Source organism: Taudactylus pleione, unplaced genomic scaffold, assembly GCF_031769625.1.
Source record: "Taudactylus pleione unplaced genomic scaffold, aTauple2 ptg000015l, whole genome shotgun sequence".
Classification (NCBI taxonomy): Eukaryota; Metazoa; Chordata; class Amphibia; order Anura; family Myobatrachidae; genus Taudactylus; species Taudactylus pleione.
In genome coordinates this window covers 12,412,083-12,434,655 of record NW_028284417.1, presented here as the reverse complement: position 1 = coordinate 12,434,655, position 22,573 = coordinate 12,412,083, and the positions used below count along the sequence as shown (strand labels likewise).

Genomic DNA, 22,573 nt, shown 5'->3' with positions numbered 1-22,573 from the left:
TATTATCATGCTTATACAGAAGAAGGAAGTATGTTTTTATTACACTTACTGTATTTTCCTGTTGGTTTCTACCATCCAGCCAAATCTTAGACAGAGGTCTCCAGCCAAGAGCTTCACCTTCTATGTATAATATTCCCTATTATACAATAATTGAATATATTTAATTTTGTTTAATATAAATAATATAAAATATAGAGATATCAGAAATGATCAAATAAATGCACATGCTAGCAGGGACAATATGAAAGGCACATTATTTTCATGTGACTTTTTATAATCTTTTATAAGGTATTGGTGTACAATCCCAAACCCTAGCATGCATCTATCTTGTAACGTCGTCGTCCTTTTCACAGAATCCCAACAACTGTGACATTACTAATCCTCCCACACATTCACCATCAGCTTGAAAGCCAAAGGTTTTTCAATGTGGGAAGGCCTTAAGAAGGGTGCAAGAAAGCATCTCTGGTTAGAAGTGCAGTGGAATTCATAGTGAACACATTAAGTTATGGGATGCTATATGTGAGTAATGGATGATTGTTGGTTCTTTCATAGAAACTACACAACTAGTAACATTGTGGAGAACTCTATTAAAGATAAGGAATTAGTATGTAATGCCGGCAGTCGGGATGCCTCCTGTCAAAATACTGACAATGACATCCCGATGTTTGGTATCCCGACAGGGGTCGGGTAAGTATACTAATGCTACCTTCTTGTAGCCTAACCCTAACCACCCAACACGCTAATCCTCCCCGTTAGTACCTTATCCTAAGTCTCTCACCTTCGTGCCTAAACCTAATCTTCCCCCCTTAGTGCCTAAAGCTTACCCCCCCAATGGTGCCTAACCCTCCAAAAACCTAATGCTAACCCCGCTATGCTACCTAAAACTAACACTACCCACCAACCCCCCCTCCCCCCCCCAGGGCAGGCTGACAGCTAAGACGCCCCTGTCTTAACTCATTCAGGCTGGCGCCTTGTCTGTATTCCGGCATTGGGATTAAAATCTGTGTCGTGCTTCCACCGTCAAGATTTAGACTGGCAGCATGCCATCTGCCGGACTGGTAACTACATCCCAAAAATGATTACATTACAACTGGGCCATCCATTAGAACACCAGAATGCTAGGGAATGGGACTGAAACATGGGGGCCACATTGTCCTGCTAGAATTGCGGTGGACAGACTCTGCGGGAAATGTAATGGCGGTAGACATCATTTACAAGTACAAAAACTATAACTATAAGATACACTGTATCTAAGTTCTGGTAAAATGCAATGATAAATGTCTATACTGTATGTACCGCTTTTGTCAGAGTTGCAGGTGAAGCAGTTTGTAAATCAGTTGTTTCAAACAACAATTTCAGATTTTCTGGAAGGTCCAGGTGGTCACCGTTACTGAGCTGCAACGCCTAGAAGAAACACGTGTTAATAAGCTGATATGTAATGACATGCTATATAATCTAAACAGACAATAAAACTACAATAACAAAAAAGATACAAAAAATTATAAACACATACTTTTCACAAGATAATATGAATAGTAGAATACATTCTGTGCTAATACAGAAGCACTCTGATACTTTTGCATTGTACAGTGTTCAGTTTTCAATGAAATGGTCATAAGACTGAAAAACGCCATGTACATGGCTAGTGGCAGCACCAACTTTGATGTTGTTCTGTTCAAGCACCCACAGCATCCATAAACCTGGTGCCCAATGCACCCAAACATTCAGGAGAAAGGATGTAATACATATATTGCAGCTTATTATATGTATGCTGCAAACTAGCACTAGTGCCATTAATGAATGCAGGAAATGGAAAGCATACTGTACGTCAGATCTTTTAAAGTGTTCTTGTGCTGCCAGACTAGAAATAGCTCCATATGTACATATAGGAAATGGAAAACAAATACATATATTATACCTGCCAACCATTCCAATTATGACCAGTCATAATTTTTGGACAAAAAAAAGTTATCATGCTTCATCAAATGTTTGTTGTTTGGGTGGATCTGGGCAAGGTTTGAGAAGAATGGGGCAGTTGCCTTACTGTCCCAATTTTTCATTTGAGAATGTTCACAGATATTCACAAAGTATATTTACACCGTGCATATACTGTATCTATCTGTAATCACAAAGTATATACTGTATCTATCTGTAATCACAAAGTTTTGAGATTAGCCACTTACTTTCTCACTAAGGGCCGATTTATCAAGCTTTTTTTGTGTGAACATGGGTGTTTTCACCCCTTCTCACATTATTTTAGTACTAAAGGGCAATTGGAGTAGAATTCACAAAATTCTACTCCAAGCCCTAATTATCATAAGCAGATCGCATTTCCCATACTTGTAATGAAAAATGTGATCCGCTGCAAATGTACCAAAAGAAATTGTTAAAAAAATGCCAGGAGGGAGCCCCACGATGACAATGCCACCTGAAGATGGCATTCAGAGGAGCTCATCGCTCACATGAACAGAGGCAAGTGTAAGAAGAGCGGGTGAGCAGCTGGGGGGAGGGCGATGGCGTGCGGGGGGGGGGAGCCGGTGGTGAATGTGCAATCACACTGTGAGGGTATTTTTTGAGAAAAATACCCTGAAAAGTGTGCAAAGAGGATTTGCAGGGACAGAGCTTTCTAGCAAGCTCTGTCACTGCATGTGATATTTGATACCTCCTTGCAATGTATTCCAATGTTGCATTGCGAATCCTGGTGTTTTTATCATATCACATCAGCATCTGAGATGCGGATTGTGATAAATAGGGCCCTAAAGGATTACAAAACTTGCACCAAATCTAGGGTATGTCCTATCTCTTCTAGTGCATTTTCAATTTATAGTGATAACAATACCCAAACAACATGAAACATAGAACTTTTTGTCTCATACAATGTATACCAATTCTCAAGCTTACAGTACAAGTTTTTTTTAAGCATATCAGAAATAGCAGTAAAACATTCATATAGGTGGGAAATGCCTAGGATAAAATACTGATTAAATGAAAAAAGGAAATCAGCCATTTATGTTGTCCAATAGTAACTCCATAAAACCCATATTTAGAATTTACACCTTTCCATGGAACCTTTCTACATAAGACTCAAGACATCTAACATTTGTTTGATCATTACTGTGGTGGGAAAAAAAACAGTGTTATACTTTAAAAAAAATCAAAATGTAAAAGCAATTACCTTCTCTGCTCCTAGGACATTGTTGAAGTTGTCAGCCCAGCTGCAGGTCAGTAGGCCATCAAACCACAACCATGTATTGCAGTGGTTCTACAAGGAAATCATTTAGAAATAATAGCTTTATCATATATAATTTTTATTTTACTGAAAATTATTTTCAAGAAACTAGAATATACTAATTTGCATCAGTATTTTAGACTGCACATATCAACCAGGGACAGAGCCTCCCCTGTCATACTCCTGAGATTTGATATAAAAATTATTAGAATAATATAAAGAAGATATTTATAACTAATAAACATCTTTGTTTATTCATTGTAATCATTTTTATAGTTAACACTCACCTGCTTTGTGGAGCTCCCTGGAACTGCAGGGAGATGACAGATATGGCAGCAACAGCTCTGCCTCCCTTCTGTATAATCAAACACTGCTTGCAGAGGTGGGGGCAGGGCCACACCACAGGCAGTGAGCTGCACAGAAAGAGTGCTAATAGAGGCATGCCTATGCAGGGGGGGCGTATCTTGAGCACTGAGGGACACCTTGGATGTGTCATGTGACCAGGAAGTGCACTACAGTGTTTATAGATTGAAGCTCAGTCAGAAGCAGCAAGAGAATGCACAGTGATGCAGGTAGGAGAACCAATGGACACTGAAGCTTAGTGTAGTGAGGGGAGATTTACAGTGAGTAGTGGGTGAGACAGGCTCAGAGAACTCAGACCCATCTCCATGTGTGCCTCCCCAGCCATTGACCTCACTGCACATCACTGATATCAACACTGGTCTTTTGCACTTTGAAAGGAGGATTGGGGCATTCATGTGCAAGTGCAGTATGGTATAAGTGCCTATTTAATTTTGGAATATACGTACAATTTAAACATTCCTTACCAAGGGGTTAGAATGTCGACCTTCATCAAATCGATATGCTAACAATGTTGATAATTGGCAATTTGGCTGTTCCAGCAGTTGTGGATGTAAGTATCCTAAGCCTAACCCTCACCACTAAACCTGGTGGCTGTGGCTAATGGTCTGGCTTTAGTCACAGGTTGTGGCAAATTTTGCAAAAACTGGATTTTTGTACTCACCATAAAATCCCTTCCTCATATACCATCTGGGGGACACTGCAGTATTGACTGTGGGGTTAGAGAGGCTAGCACAGGAATAGGCACTAAAAGGTTAAGAAAACTAGCTCTGCCCATGGGACTGATAAAATCTGTTAATGGTATGCACAGAGGACCAGGTCTCCACTCTGCACAGCTGTTCCTCCAAGGCACCTTGGTGAACCACCAAAGAAGCCCTGGTTGTACACATAGAATGAGCCCAGAGGGAAGTCAGAACTGGTTTATCAGAAGATAGGTACTGTAAGCCTAGCAAATGGTAGCATTAATCCATTTAGCAATGGAGTTTTGACGCATCCACAAGGACCAAAAGAGTATCTGTCTTTCAAATGGTAGATGTACAGTCGATATAAATCCTCAAGGCATGTACAAAATCCAAAACACCTAAGGTCGAAGACCCCTGAGATGAAGAAGACCCTTGGAAAGCAGGGAGAACAATATCCTGGTTCAGATGGAACTTCAAAACCACTTTAGGTACAAATGACAGTTTAGTATGGAGGACCACCCTGTTGGAATGACAATGACGAAGGGAGGTCAACAGGATAAGGCAACCAATTTCGACAAACATTTAGCAGAAGCAATGGCTAGAAGAAACAACACTTTCAACATAATAGAACGTAACTCCACTAGTTCAAGAGGCACGAAGGGGGCCTTCTGTAGAGCCACCAAAACCAAATTTAAATCCCACCCGAGGAATAGGAAGTATATACGGAGGCTGAATGCAAAGTACTCCTTGAAGAAAGTTCTGTACCTCCAGAATAATGGCTAATCTTTTCTGAAAGAGGATCAACAGAGCAGACACGGACTTAGAGAAGAAATGCGAAGGCTCTTGTTCACTCCATCCTAAAGGAAGGATTAAATTTGCGTAAGTCGAAAGAAGCTCACCGAGAGACCCTGACGTTTGCACAATAAAATGTAAAGCCTACATATGACATGTCTAGAAAACTGATGAACCATGAGGATTTGGGTCTCAAGAACCAAGCCATCAAAGCTAGATGAGACAAATTTGGGTGCAGATACAGACCTTGATGCAAGAGGGCCTGTCGAAGACGAAGGCGGCAAGGAACCTCAGCTAACATCTTCTGAATAGTGGCATACCACGGCTGATGAGGCCAGTCTGGAGCAATGAGTAGGACTAGGAGACCCTCCTGTCGAATTTGTTGAATTACCCTGGCCAGCATGGACAGAGATTGAAACAGATACCCTAATTGGAAAGACAAAGTCACCGTCATCGTGTCCATGAAGGCCACCTGAAGATTTCTCAAGCATTCTCTGTACAAGAAAAGCTTCTTGTTCAGCCAGGAAGTCATGAGATATATGTGAGGCATCCCCTAATGGTCCACAATCATCTGAAAGACCTCCTGGTGTAGTTCCCATTCCTTGGGATGGACAGTGTGGTGACAGAGGTAGTCGACCTCCCATTTATCCACCCCAGGAATGTGAATAGCTGAAATGGCTGGCACCCACAGCTCCAGCCAAACTAAGATGTGCGACACTTCCATCATCACCTGATGACGCCTTGTTTTGCTCAGTATGTTTATGTAAGCCACCACAGTGGCATTGTCTGACTGTATGCAAACAGGTTTTCCCTGCAGAATATGCTGAGCCTGGACCAGGGCATTCCTGAGCACCCTCAGCTCTAAAATGTAGATTGGGAGGGTGTACTCTGTGTTGGACCAAAGACCCTGAAGATGTAGGCCCACATGTTGTGATAAGTACCCATACTAAACCAAAAAGGGAGACCCATTGGATAGGTTTGGGGTATGGAGCTACTACAGAAGGGAATGGAGCGTCCGATGTGACAGTCTGAACGGTTGTCTGTCCAAGTGGGATCCCATCCTGTACAGACGTTGAAGGATCTGACTCTGTCTACTACTATGGTAGTACCACTTTGAAGGAAGCCACCATCTTCCCCAGAAGTTGCATACACCTGAGAATGGGCACCTGAGGCAATTGAAGAAGCAACCTTGACAGTGATTGGGGAGCCTGGATCTTCGCTAGAAATTCCTTCCATTGCACTGATGACCAAGTTCAGAGACTCCATCTTGAACCATACCAGTGAAAGATGAGGATTTAGCTTTTTTTAAGTTCAATATTGGTCATAAGGATCCATCTGGCTTTCTTACCAGGAAGAGATTTGAGTAAACCCTGAGCCATTGCTGGTGCAAAGGAACCAGAGTAATAACTCCAGAATCTAAAAGAAAATGGATGGCACCAAAGAGGGGCGCCCACATGATTGCATGCTGATGATGGGGAGTGATGAAAAGTCTCCCGGACATGGGGACCTGCCAGGTCCAGAGGACAAAAATCTACTCACCCAGAGATCTGGTACAAACTGGAGCCAGACATCCTGGAACATGAGTAAGCAGGTCCCTACCACCTGGAATTGGAATGGAATTGGGCCCCCTGAATTTCAGATGGTCTGCTTCTCTGCAGGCTTGTCGGCAAGAACTTGTTGAACCACAGCTAAAAAGGCTCCCCTGCGGGAGTAACTGGACATACCACTAAAGGATTGGGATCTGTCCCTGCCAGTAAACCGAAAGGAACAAAAACGAGGAGTTTTCACCTTGGGAGTCTAAACTGGAATATAATGGCTCTTGCCCTCAGTAGCCTGTGTTATAATTATGGTAAGTTCAGGACCGAAGAGGAATTCCCATACAAAGGGAACAGCCTCTAAAGTATGCTTTCACTCTGGGTCAGCATCCCAAGATCTAAGCCAAATTGATCTTCTGACAGAAACTGCCAAGGTGGATATACATAGCTGTAGAGAAGCCTTGTCCAGAGAGACATCCCCAATATAAACAGAAGCTTCATGGATCTGTTCAACCAAGGTAAGGAGTTCTGAAATATCTCAGTCTGCCTGAAGATCGGACACCAGTTGTTCTGTCCAAGATTCTATTGCCTTATTGACCCAGGCAATAGCTAAAATGGGCCAAAGAGAAGCATCAGCAAACATTTCTTCTATATGTCTGATCCTTTAAGGTGACTGCCTGCACTATAGGAATGACTGTGGCCTTGGTTAATCTGGCAAATGGGGAATCTACAGTGGGTGAAACCTCCCAAACCATGGTGTCATCATCTGCAAAGGGATAGGAGTATCTGAACCAACTAGGGACCTGAAACTTCTTATCAGGTTTAAGCCAAGCCTTCAAGATATCAGAAAATGCAAAAAGGATGTAAAAGTAGACATCTACTTATTTTTACAGTGGAACAAGCAAGAAGAACTAGCCTGGGAAACCTCCACTTCCTAAATATATAAGGTCTGACAGACTGGACAAATTAAATCATGTACACCAATGATGGCAGGTGCATCATCTTCCCAGCTGATGTATCATCTAAGTCAGGGTCTACAAGTTCACCCAGCGGAATATGAATCCCCAGGAAAAAACATCCAGAGACCGCAAAGACCGTTTTTTGGCTGCTGCAGACCCTGTGGATACCAGAATCTAATCCACACATGCAGAGACTCTCAAAAGGCACTTTCCAATGTTATGGACCCATAGGGGAAAGAGTAGTCACTCACCTTTGGTGATGTAACCGCCTTGTAAGTTCTGCAATAGCTTGAGCCATGGACTTAGCCCAGTCTGGGATCACGGACTCGTCCATTGTACCTCTCAAAAGCTGGCCCAGGACCTCCGCATCAGAATGCACAAAGGGTCCCTGGCTCCGAGCGACTTTTTGATAATTTTGTTCCAGAACTGGAACATGCAAAAAATAATGCATAAAAAGAACCAGCTTTGGAAGATTTTTCTGCCCCTCCTGTCATGCTGTTATGAGAATGACAGACCAAGAGAGTATAGTATTAGTAACTAAAGAAAAAGCCTGCCTTAGGGGTCTATTCATTATCACTTAATTTCTACAAAAGCAGGTGAAAATGAACATTTTCATCTGCTTTTGTAGAAATTAAGTTTTTGGGCCATTCATCAAAAGGTAAAATAGGAGATATCACAGATATTTTTCCTGCTTACCTTTCACTTGCGATGTGGCCCGCTATCCCCATACACTAGTATGGGGACAGAAATTCATCAAGCTTGACTGCGGGAGCATATGCAATATTCAGATGGTGTTTGCTCCCACACTCGGTGCTCACCCCACTCCCGGGTTGCAAAGAGGGATCCTTTAGGATCCCTCCGTCCCTGTCCGGCTCCTTCCGCCGGACACAGAGCTTTGTGCACCTGCGTGAACTCTAGTTCATGCAGGTGCACTAGCACTGCTGATTTTCGGATCAGCTGTCTCCGTGCCGCAGCAGTATTTCAAAATACTATAAAGTATAAACTATATCTTTGTAGCCTTAAGATACATATAATTAGCGTGTAGGATTAGCAAACTAACTATCACAAAATTATAAATCATATAGAAGCAGAGAGAGCTATATTAACTCTAGCTATATTAGCCCAGCCCCAGAAAATGGCACCTCACAATCAGGGCCGTTGAGAGTGCTGCCGGGCCCCGGTAAAGAGGGGGCATGGCCTAATTGCGGGAGGCGTGGCCACGCCCCCTCAAATAAAAAAGTAAAAAATGTGTACATTTGCAGTGCCCCGAGACCCTCAGCCCGGCGCAAAGCCAGGGGGCGCGATCAGTGTGATCGCTCCCCCCTCAGGCATAGGAGATTGCTCGCGGCTGCTAGGCAGCAGCCACAGCAATCTCCCACTGCATCTCAGCACACGCTGTGTGCTGGGAGATAGTGAGGAGGGAGGGGGGCGGCGCCGGACCCGGGCCCCCGCTGGGCCCCTCTGGAAGCCCGGGCCCGGGTAAATTGTACCCGCCCCCCCCCTCCTCTTGGCGCCCCTGCTCACAATGGACCTTCTCCATTGTGGAAAATTGCACCTCATCATTTCTTTCGGCAGAGAAGGCCGCAAAGGCGGACACAATGGTGGCAATTTGCCTCGAAATTTCTCTCTGTGGCTCAGTCCAGTGAGGTCCAGTGGAGGTGGGAGCCATTGGAGGGGACGGAGCTAGTTTTCCTAATCTTTTAGTGCCTACTCCTGTGTCAACCTGGACAAGGAATTTGCAGTGGTAAGTATGTCGCGATCCCAAATCCTAGCCCTAACCCTCGGCATTTCACCAAATTTCGGCATTTCACTTGACAACATTTATGATGTCGACATTGTGAACATGTCGACAGGTTGCAGATGTCGACATTTCAACAGTATCGACATCTTAACTGTCAACATTGTACTGTTGACATGCTGACCGCATCCCCTTGTCAAGTGAAAAGTCTACACAAAACAGGTACTGATTTCCAATTGAAGATAATTGACACATAATTGACAGTGAAAATACAGACAGGGAAATGCAAGTGCACATGCAGAAATAAGCAACTTTTACATTCAGTTCTTTATGCCCTCCTGTACATATTAGTGAGCATATGAAGTACATGAATACATAGTTAATTAAGATAAGATAAACTGAAAGGAAAATAAACACTTATTTTAATCCCGTCATGTGAAATGGATTACTCTGAAGAAACCGCCGGTCTCGTGGGCGGAGAAACGCTTCAGGTGATTGGCTGTCGTTGACACGCAGGTGGAACGCAGATACAGGAAGTTTGTACAGCAGCATCCGGAATTTAGTAGCACAAGGAAGCGGTGGATTATATCCACATCACTCCCGTTCCAGGCCTGTGGAGGGGCCGCGTCACAGGAGAAGAGGTAACTTTGCATTGGGACTCGGCGCCACCGGAGATAGGGTGAGCGGCCGCCAGACATATACCAGCGGGACATATCAGGTATCTAACGTACCACTCACAACCACGTGGGCTTTTGAATGCCAAGATTATTACTTTGGCACATTTCTTACGATACACTAAATACGGATTGTCCGGAGATACCCTCCCTTTAATAAAGGTAGAGGATTCAAACTAACAAATGCATGAACTTTCTCCATAACCAGTTGCTGGTTTCTGCAATCCCTCGGCTTACTAACCATCTGCTGCAATATACTTCCTGACACTAACCTGCTTATATTAACAAACTTCAATGCTGCTATAAATTTCAATTTTATCAGGTTCCATTATTCAAAAAGGGTCATGTTATTGGGATTATTTCCAGTTGAAGACCAGGAACTTTAAATTATTATTTTAGAATAAGCATATGCTATTGTTATTGTCATTAATATAATTTAGAAGAATTGGCAATTTTTATGTGTATTTATGATTGTATATTATTGTGATTTTTTTGAATTGCGTAAACATTTTAAATCAGCAGCTGGTCACAGGCGCCTCTATTCATTTTTAAGTTGTAAAAACTAAAGAAAAAGCCTGCCTTAGGGGTCTATTCATTATCACTTTTCTACAAAAGCAGGTGAAAATGAACATTTTCATCTGCTTTTGTAGAAATTAAGTTTTTGGGCCAATCATCAAAAAGGTAAAATAGGAGATATCACAGATATTTTTCCTGCTTACCTTTCACTTGCGATGTGGCCCGCTATCCCCATACACTAGTATGGGGACAGAAATTCATCAAGCTTGACTGCGGGAGCATATGCAATATTCAGATGGTGTTTGCTCCCACACTCGGTGCTCACCCCACTCCCGGGTTGCAAAGAGGGATCCTTTAGGATCCCTCCGTCCCTGTCCGGCTCCTTCCGCCGGACACAGAGCTTTGTGCACCTGCGTGAACTCTAGTTCATGCAGGTGCACTAGCACTGCTGATTTTCGGATCAGCTGTCTCCGTGCCGCAGCAGTATTTAAAAATACTATAAACTATATCTTTGTAGCCTTAAGATACATATAATTAGCGTGTAGGATTAGCAAACTAACTATCACAAGTTATAATCCCCACATATACAAAATTATAAATCATATAGAAGCAGAGAGAGCTATATTAGCCCAGCCCCAGAAAATGGCACCTCGAGTCACAATGGACCTTCTCCATTGTGGAAAATTGCACCTCATCATTTCTTTCGGCAGAGAAGGCCGCAAAGGCGGACACAATGGTGGCAATTTGCCTCGAAATTTCTCTCTGTGGCTCAGTCCAGTGAGGTCCAGTGGAGGTGGGAGCCATTGGAGGGGACGGAGCTAGTTTTCCTAATCTTTTAGTGCCTACTCCTGTGTCAACCTGGACAAGGAATTTGCAGTGGTAAGTATGTCGCGATCCCAAATCCTAGCCCTAACCCTCGGCATTTCACCAAATTTTGGCATTTCACTTGACAACATTTATGATGTCGACATTGTGAACATGTCGACAGGTTGCAGATGTCGACATTTCAACAGTATCGACATCTTAACTGTCAACATTGTACTGTTGACATGCTGACCGCATCCCCTTGTCAAGTGAAAAGTCTACACAAAACAGGTACTGATTTCCAATTGAAGATAATTGACACATAATTGACAGTGAAAATACAGACAGGGAAATGCAAGTGCACATGCAGAAATAAGCAACTTTTACATTCAGTTATTTATGCCCTCCTGTACATATTAGTGAGCATATGAAGTACATGAATACATAGTTAATTAAGATAAGATAAACTGAAAGGAAAATAAACACTTATTTTAATCCCGTCATGTGAAATGGATTACTCTAAATGAGAGAGGAGAATGGATGGAAATACTGGATCACAGCGAGGAAGAACATCAGTCATTGGCTGGTTCATTCAGTTACATCAGGAGCATTTAGTGGGGACGTTTATTTGCCTACAAACAGGGATGGAAATACAGGAGACAACGGAAGGGGGATGCCTCCGGGTGCCAGCCCTCAAGACGACACACTGACCCTCCTCCATTGTTCTAGGTTCTGCTTAATGCTCCACAGAGCAGGAATAAGCAGGGAGCCCAGGGGGCATGGCCCCCATCAAGGAATGGATATCCAGCAAGGAAACATCACCAATAAACATAGAATGGATAGGGCAGAGCCTGGAGTGCATGGCCCATCCCTCCTTTGTTGTTTCCTCCCTCTTCCAAACTCTCCCCCCCCTGTACGAGCTGCAAATAGCAAGAACAGAAGACCTCAATCAGCAACAAGTAGTGTATGTGTGTTGGTAGTTAATTGGGGAAGGAGTGTGTGTTTGGGTGCTGCTGCTGGGGTGTTAGAAGTGGGATGGGGAGTGTGTGGACTCTGCTGGGGTGTTTGTCTTAGAAAATACATTCCAATTTGTTTAATAACGGTCATCGCATATGATATATCCAATTACCCGGATTGCTTTCTTCCAAACATAAGTGATAATTCCATCCTGCCATGTATGTGAAAAATTCTGACCACCGAACATCAAAGTTCCATTATCCACACTCAAAGGATTGATCTTTACAATTTTATGGGCTGGCTCCTCGCTAGAGACCTGGAGATGATTAAGGGCCTGCACAAGTGTACTAATGCATGCACTTTTTCCAGATGCTGGTGGTCCTGCTACGATTACAGCTGTGATGAAAAAAAAAACCTTAAATAAAAATATAATATGGAAAAGGCATTTTTATATACATTAAAAATACAAAAAGAAGAAAAAAATACACTTTTAAATGCACCTTTGTCTACAGAGAATAAAGTCAACATTTAAGGGATCAACAATGTATGCACAAGAATACATTTACCAGGAACGATTGTAGGGTTGCTATATTTAAAAAAATAAACGGGACACATTTGGGGATTCCACCGACAAAGTTAACCCGCACTGCACCCTATTACATAAACCCCATAATATGGCATTTACAATGCCATGAAGGCTGCACATATATTTTGGTCATATTCAGATATTTAAGGCACATTTACAGGTCACAATTTACCCTGACTGTATTCATGTTCATTAAAAAATGTGTCCACTGAAAAATTAAAAAAATTTTTTTTAAACACTCACATTACTATGATGTAGATTGTTCTGCCCCCACACACAGGGCACTGGATTAAGTTGTTTTAACAGCCCATACAGAGCACTGGATTGTTTTCTTTAAGAGTTCACACACACAGGGCACTGGATATGTTTTAGCAACCCACACAAACCGGGCACTGTATAAGAGCAGTGTGATGTGTGATCCCCCTTTTGCTGCTGGTTCTCTGGAAGATGAGAAGGAGTGTCATCCCCCTTTCGTTGCTGCTGCTAGAGCAGCTAGACTGAGTGCAGGGAACTGAGAAGCAGGGATCCTTCCACTTCTGCTGATTAAGTCAGAATGTCTGCGGCGGTGTGGCAGGTGGGAAGACAATAAGAGTCGGCCGTAGTTTACCTCACAACGTCATAGTTGGTGACCAGCATGGTCCATGGGTATGCCGACTCTTCATCTGACCAGACCACCTACTGTCTTCTGTCCATCTGCCTAAGCAACTAGTTCCAAACCTCTCAGCCTAGGCTGGTACTGGAAAATAGGGTGGGATTCCCCCTATTTTCCAATTACTAGCACCAGGCTGAACCAGCTGGGGTGATAATGCCATAGCAGAGGGACACACAGCATAGTGTCCCCCTGCCATCACATTACCTAGCCCCATACTGGTTAGCCCAGGCCTGGAATTCCTCGGAAAGTGGGAAAAATAAAATAGGGCCCCCCCTCCAGAGCAACAACCAGCCCTGGGCTTTTAGTCCAGGGCTACTGACCGCACACCTGGTGGTAGTGGGTGGTGTGTTAATGGAAATAGTTAATATTGTTCTTTACAGGCCTACAGGTCCCAGCACGTCTGCCCCAGCATGTCGGCAAGTGCCAGCATGCTTGGACATTAAGGACCAGCTAGCACCTGTAGTGCACCTGCAAAGAAAATATTACAATAAAAACAGAACACAGAGACCAAGGGCCATATTCAATTTGGGAGCGAAAAGTCCGTGCTGGACTTTTCGCTCCACATCGGAGGTTTTGCAGGGATAAAGTATCGGGTCATGCGCCCGCTTTATCCTCGCATTCAATTTGGAGCCGGCGAAAATGGGACCCTGTGGATAGGTAAGTATCCTAATGATGTCCTGACATGGGGGATCACTATGGGTACCCCCGTTTTAGCCTGCGGAAGGTAAGTAGGGTTTTTTTGCGCCTGTGAAGAAGTGACAAAGAATAGCACTTAGGTTTTTTTGGGGGGGGAAAAAACTATGCCCATCAAATTTGGGGTACATGAAAATGGGTGCAAGCATATTTTTAAGTCCCTAATGTGCATTTTGAAAATTCTTCAAAAATGCACCTGCCGCTACCACCTGCATTCTTTGAAACACCTGGCGCATACTTGGTAAAACCCCCCTGAATTAATTGCGCTAGTTTAAAACTTTGTTCCCCAATTTATTTATTTTTAACCTCAAAATTCAAGTTAAGTTTTTGGGGTGTCCCGATTTATTTTTTCTGACACACATTAATTTTAGGGGCCATTCCCAGGGGTGCAGGCTATTTTTTTTAAGCCTACACCCCTAAACCCCAATTCTGCACTTTTTTTCGCCACCTATTGTGTGGTGAAAAGATATCGCCGTTTTTTTACAAAGACTTTGCGCTCCGGCGAAAAGTCTTTGAAATTGAATACGGGGATAACGAAAACAGGCGAAGATAACGGGTTTTCGCAGCCAGCTTCACCTGGTGGGCAACGGCCTTAAAGTTCTTTTGCGCAGCTGCCACCACAAGGTCTTCCAGGGTCTTCTTTCTTCACCTGGTGGGCGACCTGTAAACTCTTTTGGCCACCACCCACCAGGACTTTCTTGGCATCTCTATCTTCAGGAACTCTTCTCAGCTTTTCCACCTCCGCCGGACTGCCTGCCCCCGCCTTGTGCTGGTGAACATAAGCCAGTCCAAGGGGGCAATGCTGCAGTGAGCCACGATTGGTTCACCTTGGCCATGTTGTATTTCAAAGATGGCGCCGTGAGCGAGCTAATTACAGCTTGCTGTGCCATTTTTTAAATGGGCTATGCATCTCCATGTCACTACCACTGCCCTACGGCCACTGCAGGCCGGCACTGCATTAATGGCTGACAGGGACTGGATCCTTCAGGATCCAGGTCCACTGCTGGCCCATGCCCCTCCGAAACAGTGACACTAAGTTATCCCAAACACAATGTTTGGGACGCTAGGATGCACGTCTTAATCTGGGACGTTCCTGGTAAATCCAGGGCATATAGCATCCCTAAACCAATTACATCACAGAGGGCCATATTTATCAACTATAGAATTTTAGACCCGATAATTATAATTTCTTATCGCCACTTATCATCTGTAGATGGCATAAGCTGTTATTGGGATATCTGCTGCAGTCCCTCCATCTTAAAAGCTGGGGATTCTTAATATTTGTGGGTACTCCTCAAAATGACTGTTTTGGGGGATATGCCACTAACACTCTGTAATAAATATGCCCCTAAATCATATAACCGATAGGTGACATTCTCATGAATATTGGTTCAATTGACAAAACGGCCAGACTGTAGTGTCTTTATCAATACTAAATACAGATGTGTCCACATACATCTAGCCTCCTTGCGCCTTAAACAGCACTTCTCGTCGCGCCATGCCATAGAATGACTCGATAGCGCTGAGTGTCTTTTCATGCAACTGTTTCCATTCGAATGCATCTTATTCACACAGCCATTCTTGCAGGTGTCAGGATTCCAGTGCCGGCATTCTGAGCGGGATAGTGACCGCATCCCCTGTTCGCAACGCTGTGCGAATAACACACATTTGAAAAAAAAGTCATAAGAAAAGATGTGGGGCGCTACCGAGTCACACAGCGTTCACGCGTTATGTGTAACGGAATTTGTAGCACATGGAGGATACATGTATGTGGACACATCTGTATTTCAGAGCTTTAGACGCTTAGGAATATATTTTAATATTGCCAAATGATATAAAACACGGAAATAAAATTTTCAAAAATTTTTCTTTCAAATTTATTTACACTACACAAAGTGCATGATTCAGAGCTGGACGCAATGGCGATTACGGACACCGATTGACCGATTGTTTGCCATCACGCATGCGTATAAGCTTCACTGTGACTACAGATGCAGAGAGGAACCCATCTCAAAGTGAATGACATGCTGTCAGTATTTGGGGTTTGTGATGGGGTGTGATCTGAAAAACGCAGGTGTGTGTCCGTATGAACGCTGTTTTATTGGCATGCATAAATTAGCCCATGTGATCTTTTACGCAGCTCTGCATGTCAGGAGAGCTCCCATGGCCGTGGCATGTCATACCTTCCGCAAGGGCAAGATGGCTGCTCCATGTGCATCGATGTTATCAATATTTACACATAAGCGATGTCATACGCATATGAGAAGGCAGCAGTGGGCGTCCTTATTCTTTGATAAGATTTGCAACCGTTAGCAATTAGCATATCACAGCTGCGATCCAGTTAGCGTCCGTCTCTGAAACAGGCTCAAAGTCTGGCAAATATTGTTAAAATAGATGTTTTTCTAAAACAAAAACCATGCTTACCGGAATTTACAATAGATAAATTGAAGAGCTGTTTTACTTTGTTCAACCATGGAGAGTGATGAAACAATTTATTTTCATCTGCTTTCATTAAAATGGCTTTTTCCAGCTCCTTCTGAAAGGATTGTCTGTAGTCGTTCGTGTCATACATTCCCATAAACACATCTCCAACAATATGCTTGAACAGCACATAACTCTATAAAAAGTAAACTCAGTTTTGATTTTTGTTTCTTAAGACAAAACAACAAATTTAAAATGCATAAAAAAGTTGATACAAACAAGGTATAATACAATATACAACCATAGGTCACCACGACACACACTACTTTTTAATAACACCTATCACACGTAGAGCATTCCTTCCTTGGGGAACCCAAAATAAGAAAATCTCTTACTGAATGTCACACAGAGGGCCTGATTTTAAGTCGCACGCAATCCGAATGCAATGTGCATGTTCATGTACTTGAGCGATAATTTGCACCTGTACATGTGTGAAAAGTTCTGAAAACCCCCTATGACGCATGCATTACACAGAGGGTCTGATTCAGAGCCGGACGCTATTTGCGCTCGCTCGTTCAGAAAAAGGGGCCGGCTATTTAAATTGAGCGCTCGCTCTTTGCGGTCTGTTGACGCCTCTATGTCTGAGCGAGCGAACGAAACATACGCTCACTATTTTGTAAAGACGCCCCCTGGCCTCTCGCATCCTACGTCATCTCTGCTATTTATTGGATTAATCGAGTACATCGAAAGGCATCTGAACTGCTCGCAGTGCTTGTGGTAGGATTTTCCTACCGCAATCATGCGAACAGTTCAGGCTAAGAAACAACCAAGTGACGTGGTCGATGACGCTGCTTTGTTAATTATGCACACCCTTAAAACGCCCGTTTTGACCTTTTGGCACGCCTGCGTTCGGATCTCCACTCCCCGTTTTCAAACACCTTCCCCTGTTACCACCCACAAACGCCTCATCCTGTCACTCCAATTAGCAGGCACTCGCTATTTTGCGAGCGCTTGATTTCTGACCGCAATGACTGGTTGGCGCATGCGCATTATGTCCCATACGCATGCGCAGATGTGCGAACATAGCTCGGAGCGAACGAGCGGCCGCTTACAAGCGGCTCTGAATCAGGCCCAGAGTGTACACACAAAGGTGCTGTTGTGATTGGGACAGATGGTATTAGAAATGCGTGGCAAAGTGATGGGCATTCCAGGCTGATGACTGGGTGGTGGCTCGCTGCACATGCAAAAATGGGCCATGGCGTGTCAATGCAAATGGCTGTGTTCACAGATGCACTGCCACAAGCATAGGAGGCCATAGTCAGACTACATTGACAAAATTATGTCCATATCCCGACAGTTAACATCTGTAGGTCCAAGTAGATGATCACCATGGCGATGCTACAGAACTTAGCTCCTGAATTTGATTTACTGGTAGTAGTGTTAAGGTACATACACACGTAACGATTTGGTAACCACTTTTTCAAGGGAAAATCTGACAGAAAATAGTTGAACGATTTTTTGAAGTGTAATGAACGATTTTTTGAACGATGAATGAATAATGTTCCTTCCCTTAATGAAAATCATCATGTTGGACAGTCTGAAATGGACGATGAACGATAACTACAAACTACAAATGGAAATATGCGCATTTGTGATTATCGTTCATCGTTATAACTCAAACTGAACGATTTTTTGAACGATTTAACGATAACGACGTCGTTATCAACAAATCGTTCAAAAAATTGTTACGTGTGTATGCACCTTTAGAAGTCACTACAGCCAAACTAACTACTGAAATTGTCAGTATAAAATTGCTACAATTCCAAGAACCTGTGCCAGTTGAGTTAAATGCTGAGATTACACACCTGGGGCCAGGTGTGTAACAAGGTGAGAGTTTAGAAAATGTGAGAGAAAACTGCCACATTTTTAAACTCAGCCAATGTAATAAAGAAACAGAACATGCAAACGCATGTTTTCCAGACTTACAAAACTCTCAAGATTTTTAAACTCTCATCCAGGTGTTTCCTGTTTTGAAAATACAACTCCATCAAAGTATTAGTGTGAGAGTTTTACTGCTAAACTCTCACATTTTCTAAACTCTCACCCTATTACATTTGGCCCTAAAAGTGAGAAGTCCAGAAAATTCAAGTACTAGGTGTAAATTTACTGCAGTGAGAGTTTTTAGAAGTGAGTTTTAGAAGAGATGTTGCCCATAGCAACGAATCAGATTCTAGCTATTATCTTCTAGAAGGTGCTAGATAAAGGTGCATACACACGTAACGATTTTGTAACCAACGATTTTCTGTCAGATTGTCCCTTGAAAAGTGACCGATTTTTTGAAATGTAATGAACGATTTTTACAACGATGAACGAAAAATGTTCCTTCCCTTAATGAAAATCATTTTGTTGGACAGTCTGAAATGAACTACAAACGGGAGCGCGCTTGAACGATTTTCGTTCATCGTTATAACTCAGAAACTGAACGATTTTTTGAACGATAACGATGTTGTTATAGTTAAAGCGTTCAAAAAAATGTTACGTGTGTACGCACCTTAAATGTTAAGTAGAATCTGATTGGTTGCTATGGGCAACATCTCTTCTAAAACTCACTTCTAAAAACTCTCACTTTAGCCCCTAGTGTTATACAGGTCACAAAATAGGGCACAAGGCATCTGAATGTAAATTGAAAAAAGACATGTGTGGTCCGATGGAAGTTAAATCGATAAGTGGATACAGATACTTCATAACCTTAATTGATGATTTCACAAGAATGACATTTATTTAATCAAAGAAAAGAGAGACGTGATGAAGAAATTTGCAGACTACAAGAGAATAGTGGAAACTCAAACCGCTCATAGGGGCCTATGGGGTCTATTTATTAAGCAGTGTTAGGAGACAGTGTGAAAAGTGATAAGGTGCCAGCCAATCAGCTCCTAAATGCCATCTCACAGGCTGTGTTTGAAATATGACAGATAGGAGATGATTGGCTGATACCTTATCACTTTTCACTGTGTCTCCTAACACTGCTTAGTAAATAGACCCCTATGTATCAAAGCTTGATAAGATAGAAAATTGTGAGATATAAATCACCAACCAATCAGCTTCTAACTTACATTTTATAAGCTGTGTTTGAAAAATGACAATTAGGAGCTGATTGGTTAATACTTTTTCTCTCACAGTGTTATCTCTCATCAAGCTTTGATAGGCCCGTATTCAATTGGGGAGCGAAAAGTCCATGCTGGACTTTTTGCTCCACATCGGAGCTTTTCTGGGGATAAAGTATCAGGCGCGTGCCCGCTTTATCCCCGTATTCAATTTCAAATGAGCGAAAATAGGACCCGGCGAATTGGGATCTCTGAAAAAAATGGGAATTTTCGGGAAATAATTGTAGGACCCCCCCCTAAAGATGTCCAGACATGGGGGATCACTATGGGTACCCCCTTTTTTGCCTGCAGAAGAAAGTTGGGTTTTTAAATAGCCGTGGCAGGTGTTTTTTTCCCGACATTGAAGAAGTGATGCAGAAGAGCACTTAGGTTTTCTTTTCGTTTATTTAAGTGGTCCCATCAAATTTGGGGTACATGAAAATGGGTACTAGCATATTTTTAAGTCCCTAAAGTCATATTTAAAAAATTCTGCAATAATGCACCTGCCACTAATAGCCTATTCTAGAAAACACCTGCCGCATACTTACAGAATACCACTGAACCTATTTCCCTATTTTTAAACACTGTTTCCCCTTTTTTTCACCCCAAATTTTTAGTAAATTTTTTTGGGGTGTCCCTATTTTTTTTTTTACACAGTTTATTTATAAATGACATTCCCAGGGGTGCAGGCTATTTTTTATTAAGCCTGCACCCCTAAACACCAATTCTGCACTTTTTTTCACCATGTAAAACATGGTGAAAAGTTATCCCCGTTTCGAAACTGCAAAAAGTATTTGAAATTGAATACGGGGATAATTGAAATAGTCGAAAATTACGTCATCCGACTTTTTGCAGCCTAATTGAATACCCCCCATAGACTGAAAGAGGAGAATGTTTAAATTGACCATCGCGTACATTCTAAAGGGTACATGCTAATGGTGTGAGTGTGAAAATTGTACATTAGTGGAGAGAGCCAAATGTATACTATGCTGAAAGATGCAGGGCTAAACAAGCATTTTGGCCAGAAGCAGTGTCCACAGGGTTTCCCAAACTTATTCTTCGGGGAGCACTAACAGTGCATGTTTTCGAGGTCTCCTCACAGAATCACAAGTGAAATAATTAGCTCCACCTGTGGATCTTTTAAAATGTGTCAGCCAGTAATGAAAACACCAACTAGGAAAAATGGAAACCATGCACTGTTAGTGCTCCCTGAGGAATGAGTATGGGAAACACTGATCTAAAGAATCATGCACCCACAATTGCCTTAAAGGATGAAAAAAACAATTGAAGCGTAGTCTGGAAGAAAACCAAGTGTCAAACATCTCAGAGTTTTTGAGTGTGCTGCCCATGTACACATACCAAAAGAAAGTAGAAACAAGCTAGATTCAAAGTCCATGAAGAGTATCATGCTTGGATACTAACAAGAAATCTAAAAAATCCAAATACTAGAAAGCGTTTCAAGTAACTAGAAGTTATAGTCCAAGGAATAGCGCCACTTAACCACTTGCCTAGCATGGTCGCATCAGATGCGACCACACCAGGGTAGATATTCCCTGACATGGTTGCATCTGATGCGACCAGTCAGCAAAGCCCACTTGGAACCTGCAGAATAATAATCTTCCCGCAGCTGCCAGTCTTAGAGGGACCTCTCGGTCCCCCTGCATCCACGGCTCCACCCCCCATTTTAGCTCGCGGCACTCCCCACCCAAGCACAGTGCAGCCGCAGCTCACCTCACAGTAGCCCAGAGTGTGTCTGATCACTGTGGCCACAGTGATTGGACAGTTGGAAGATACTCCCCCCACCTGATGTTGACTGCAGCTCCGAGTGACCGCACAGTGATTTGGATACCTAGCATAACCTGGAAGCTGCTGTGCGCCACTGCTCACTTTATTCACGGCTCCTCCCCCAGTCTCCCAATCACTGCTGGCCACAGTGATACGGCAGCCCCTCATTGTCACCCCCAACCTGGCCCCTCCACCAGGCATCGTCACAACAGTGGGGGGCGATCCTCAGGAACGCACACCAACTGCTGCTGCAGCTGCACTGGTTTCTCTTGCAGGACTGTGAAGTCATGAAAGAAACAAGTATATATATATATATATATATATCCATCTGTATGTGTGTGTAAATATATTAAAGCTAATACAGTACCTTTTTAACCTATACCACTATTTTTTTTTTAATACATGTCCCCAAAAATTTACTATTTTTTTTTTAGTATCACATCATGGAAATAATGGCAATTTAAACTTGATTTTCCTTATTTTTTTAAAAAAAAGTTATATTGAATCAGGTTTAAATAGTTATTATTTACATAATTTTATAATAAATAAAAAAAAGACAATTTTGGTGAGCTATTCAGAAAAAAAAATTAGCCACTTAGGTGGATAAAGAAAAGCTGGAGTTGGAAATGCAGAACAAGTATGTGTCACTGGATATGCAAGATATCCAAGAGATAAAGTCAAGGAATGATTGGTGTGCGTGGAAATCCAAAATACTCAGAGACTTTGAGTGAGTTGAATCTCATAAGCAAAGAAGACACAATCTACATTGAGAGTGACAATAGTCGTGAGTTTGTAGAGAAAGAGACTGTTAATATGGTTCACACAGTCAGTGAGAAGGATCTTACCGATGTCCTTACCAAAAATGTGGACTAGAAATATTTAAAATGTTGATATAGTTCTGCTGGACTAACCCCCAAATTTTTTTTACAGGTTGCTACAACAATGCTGAAAGTAAAAACTGTTTGTTTAACAACATGGAGTAACTTGTATCGAGGAGTGTTGAGACATGGAAAGCACTACTGTACAATCTCCATGATCCTCCAGTA

General features: G+C 42.6%; 1 protein-coding gene across 1 annotated transcript in view; it reads right to left on the bottom strand.

Moving 5' to 3' along the window:
* LOC148542122 (dynein axonemal heavy chain 5-like) overlaps positions 1-22,573 on the bottom strand; it is a 356,598-nt gene that overhangs the window by 147,270 nt on the left and 186,755 nt on the right. The window contains exons 51-55 of the mRNA XM_088471686.1: positions 16,603-16,795; positions 12,420-12,643; positions 3,176-3,262; positions 1,297-1,404; positions 50-136 (exon numbers count right to left, since the gene is read on the bottom strand). Coding sequence (XP_088327812.1) covers positions 50-136; positions 1,297-1,404; positions 3,176-3,262; positions 12,420-12,643; positions 16,603-16,795 — 699 coding nt within the window. The remainder of the gene's footprint in view (positions 1-49; positions 137-1,296; positions 1,405-3,175; positions 3,263-12,419; positions 12,644-16,602; positions 16,796-22,573) is intronic.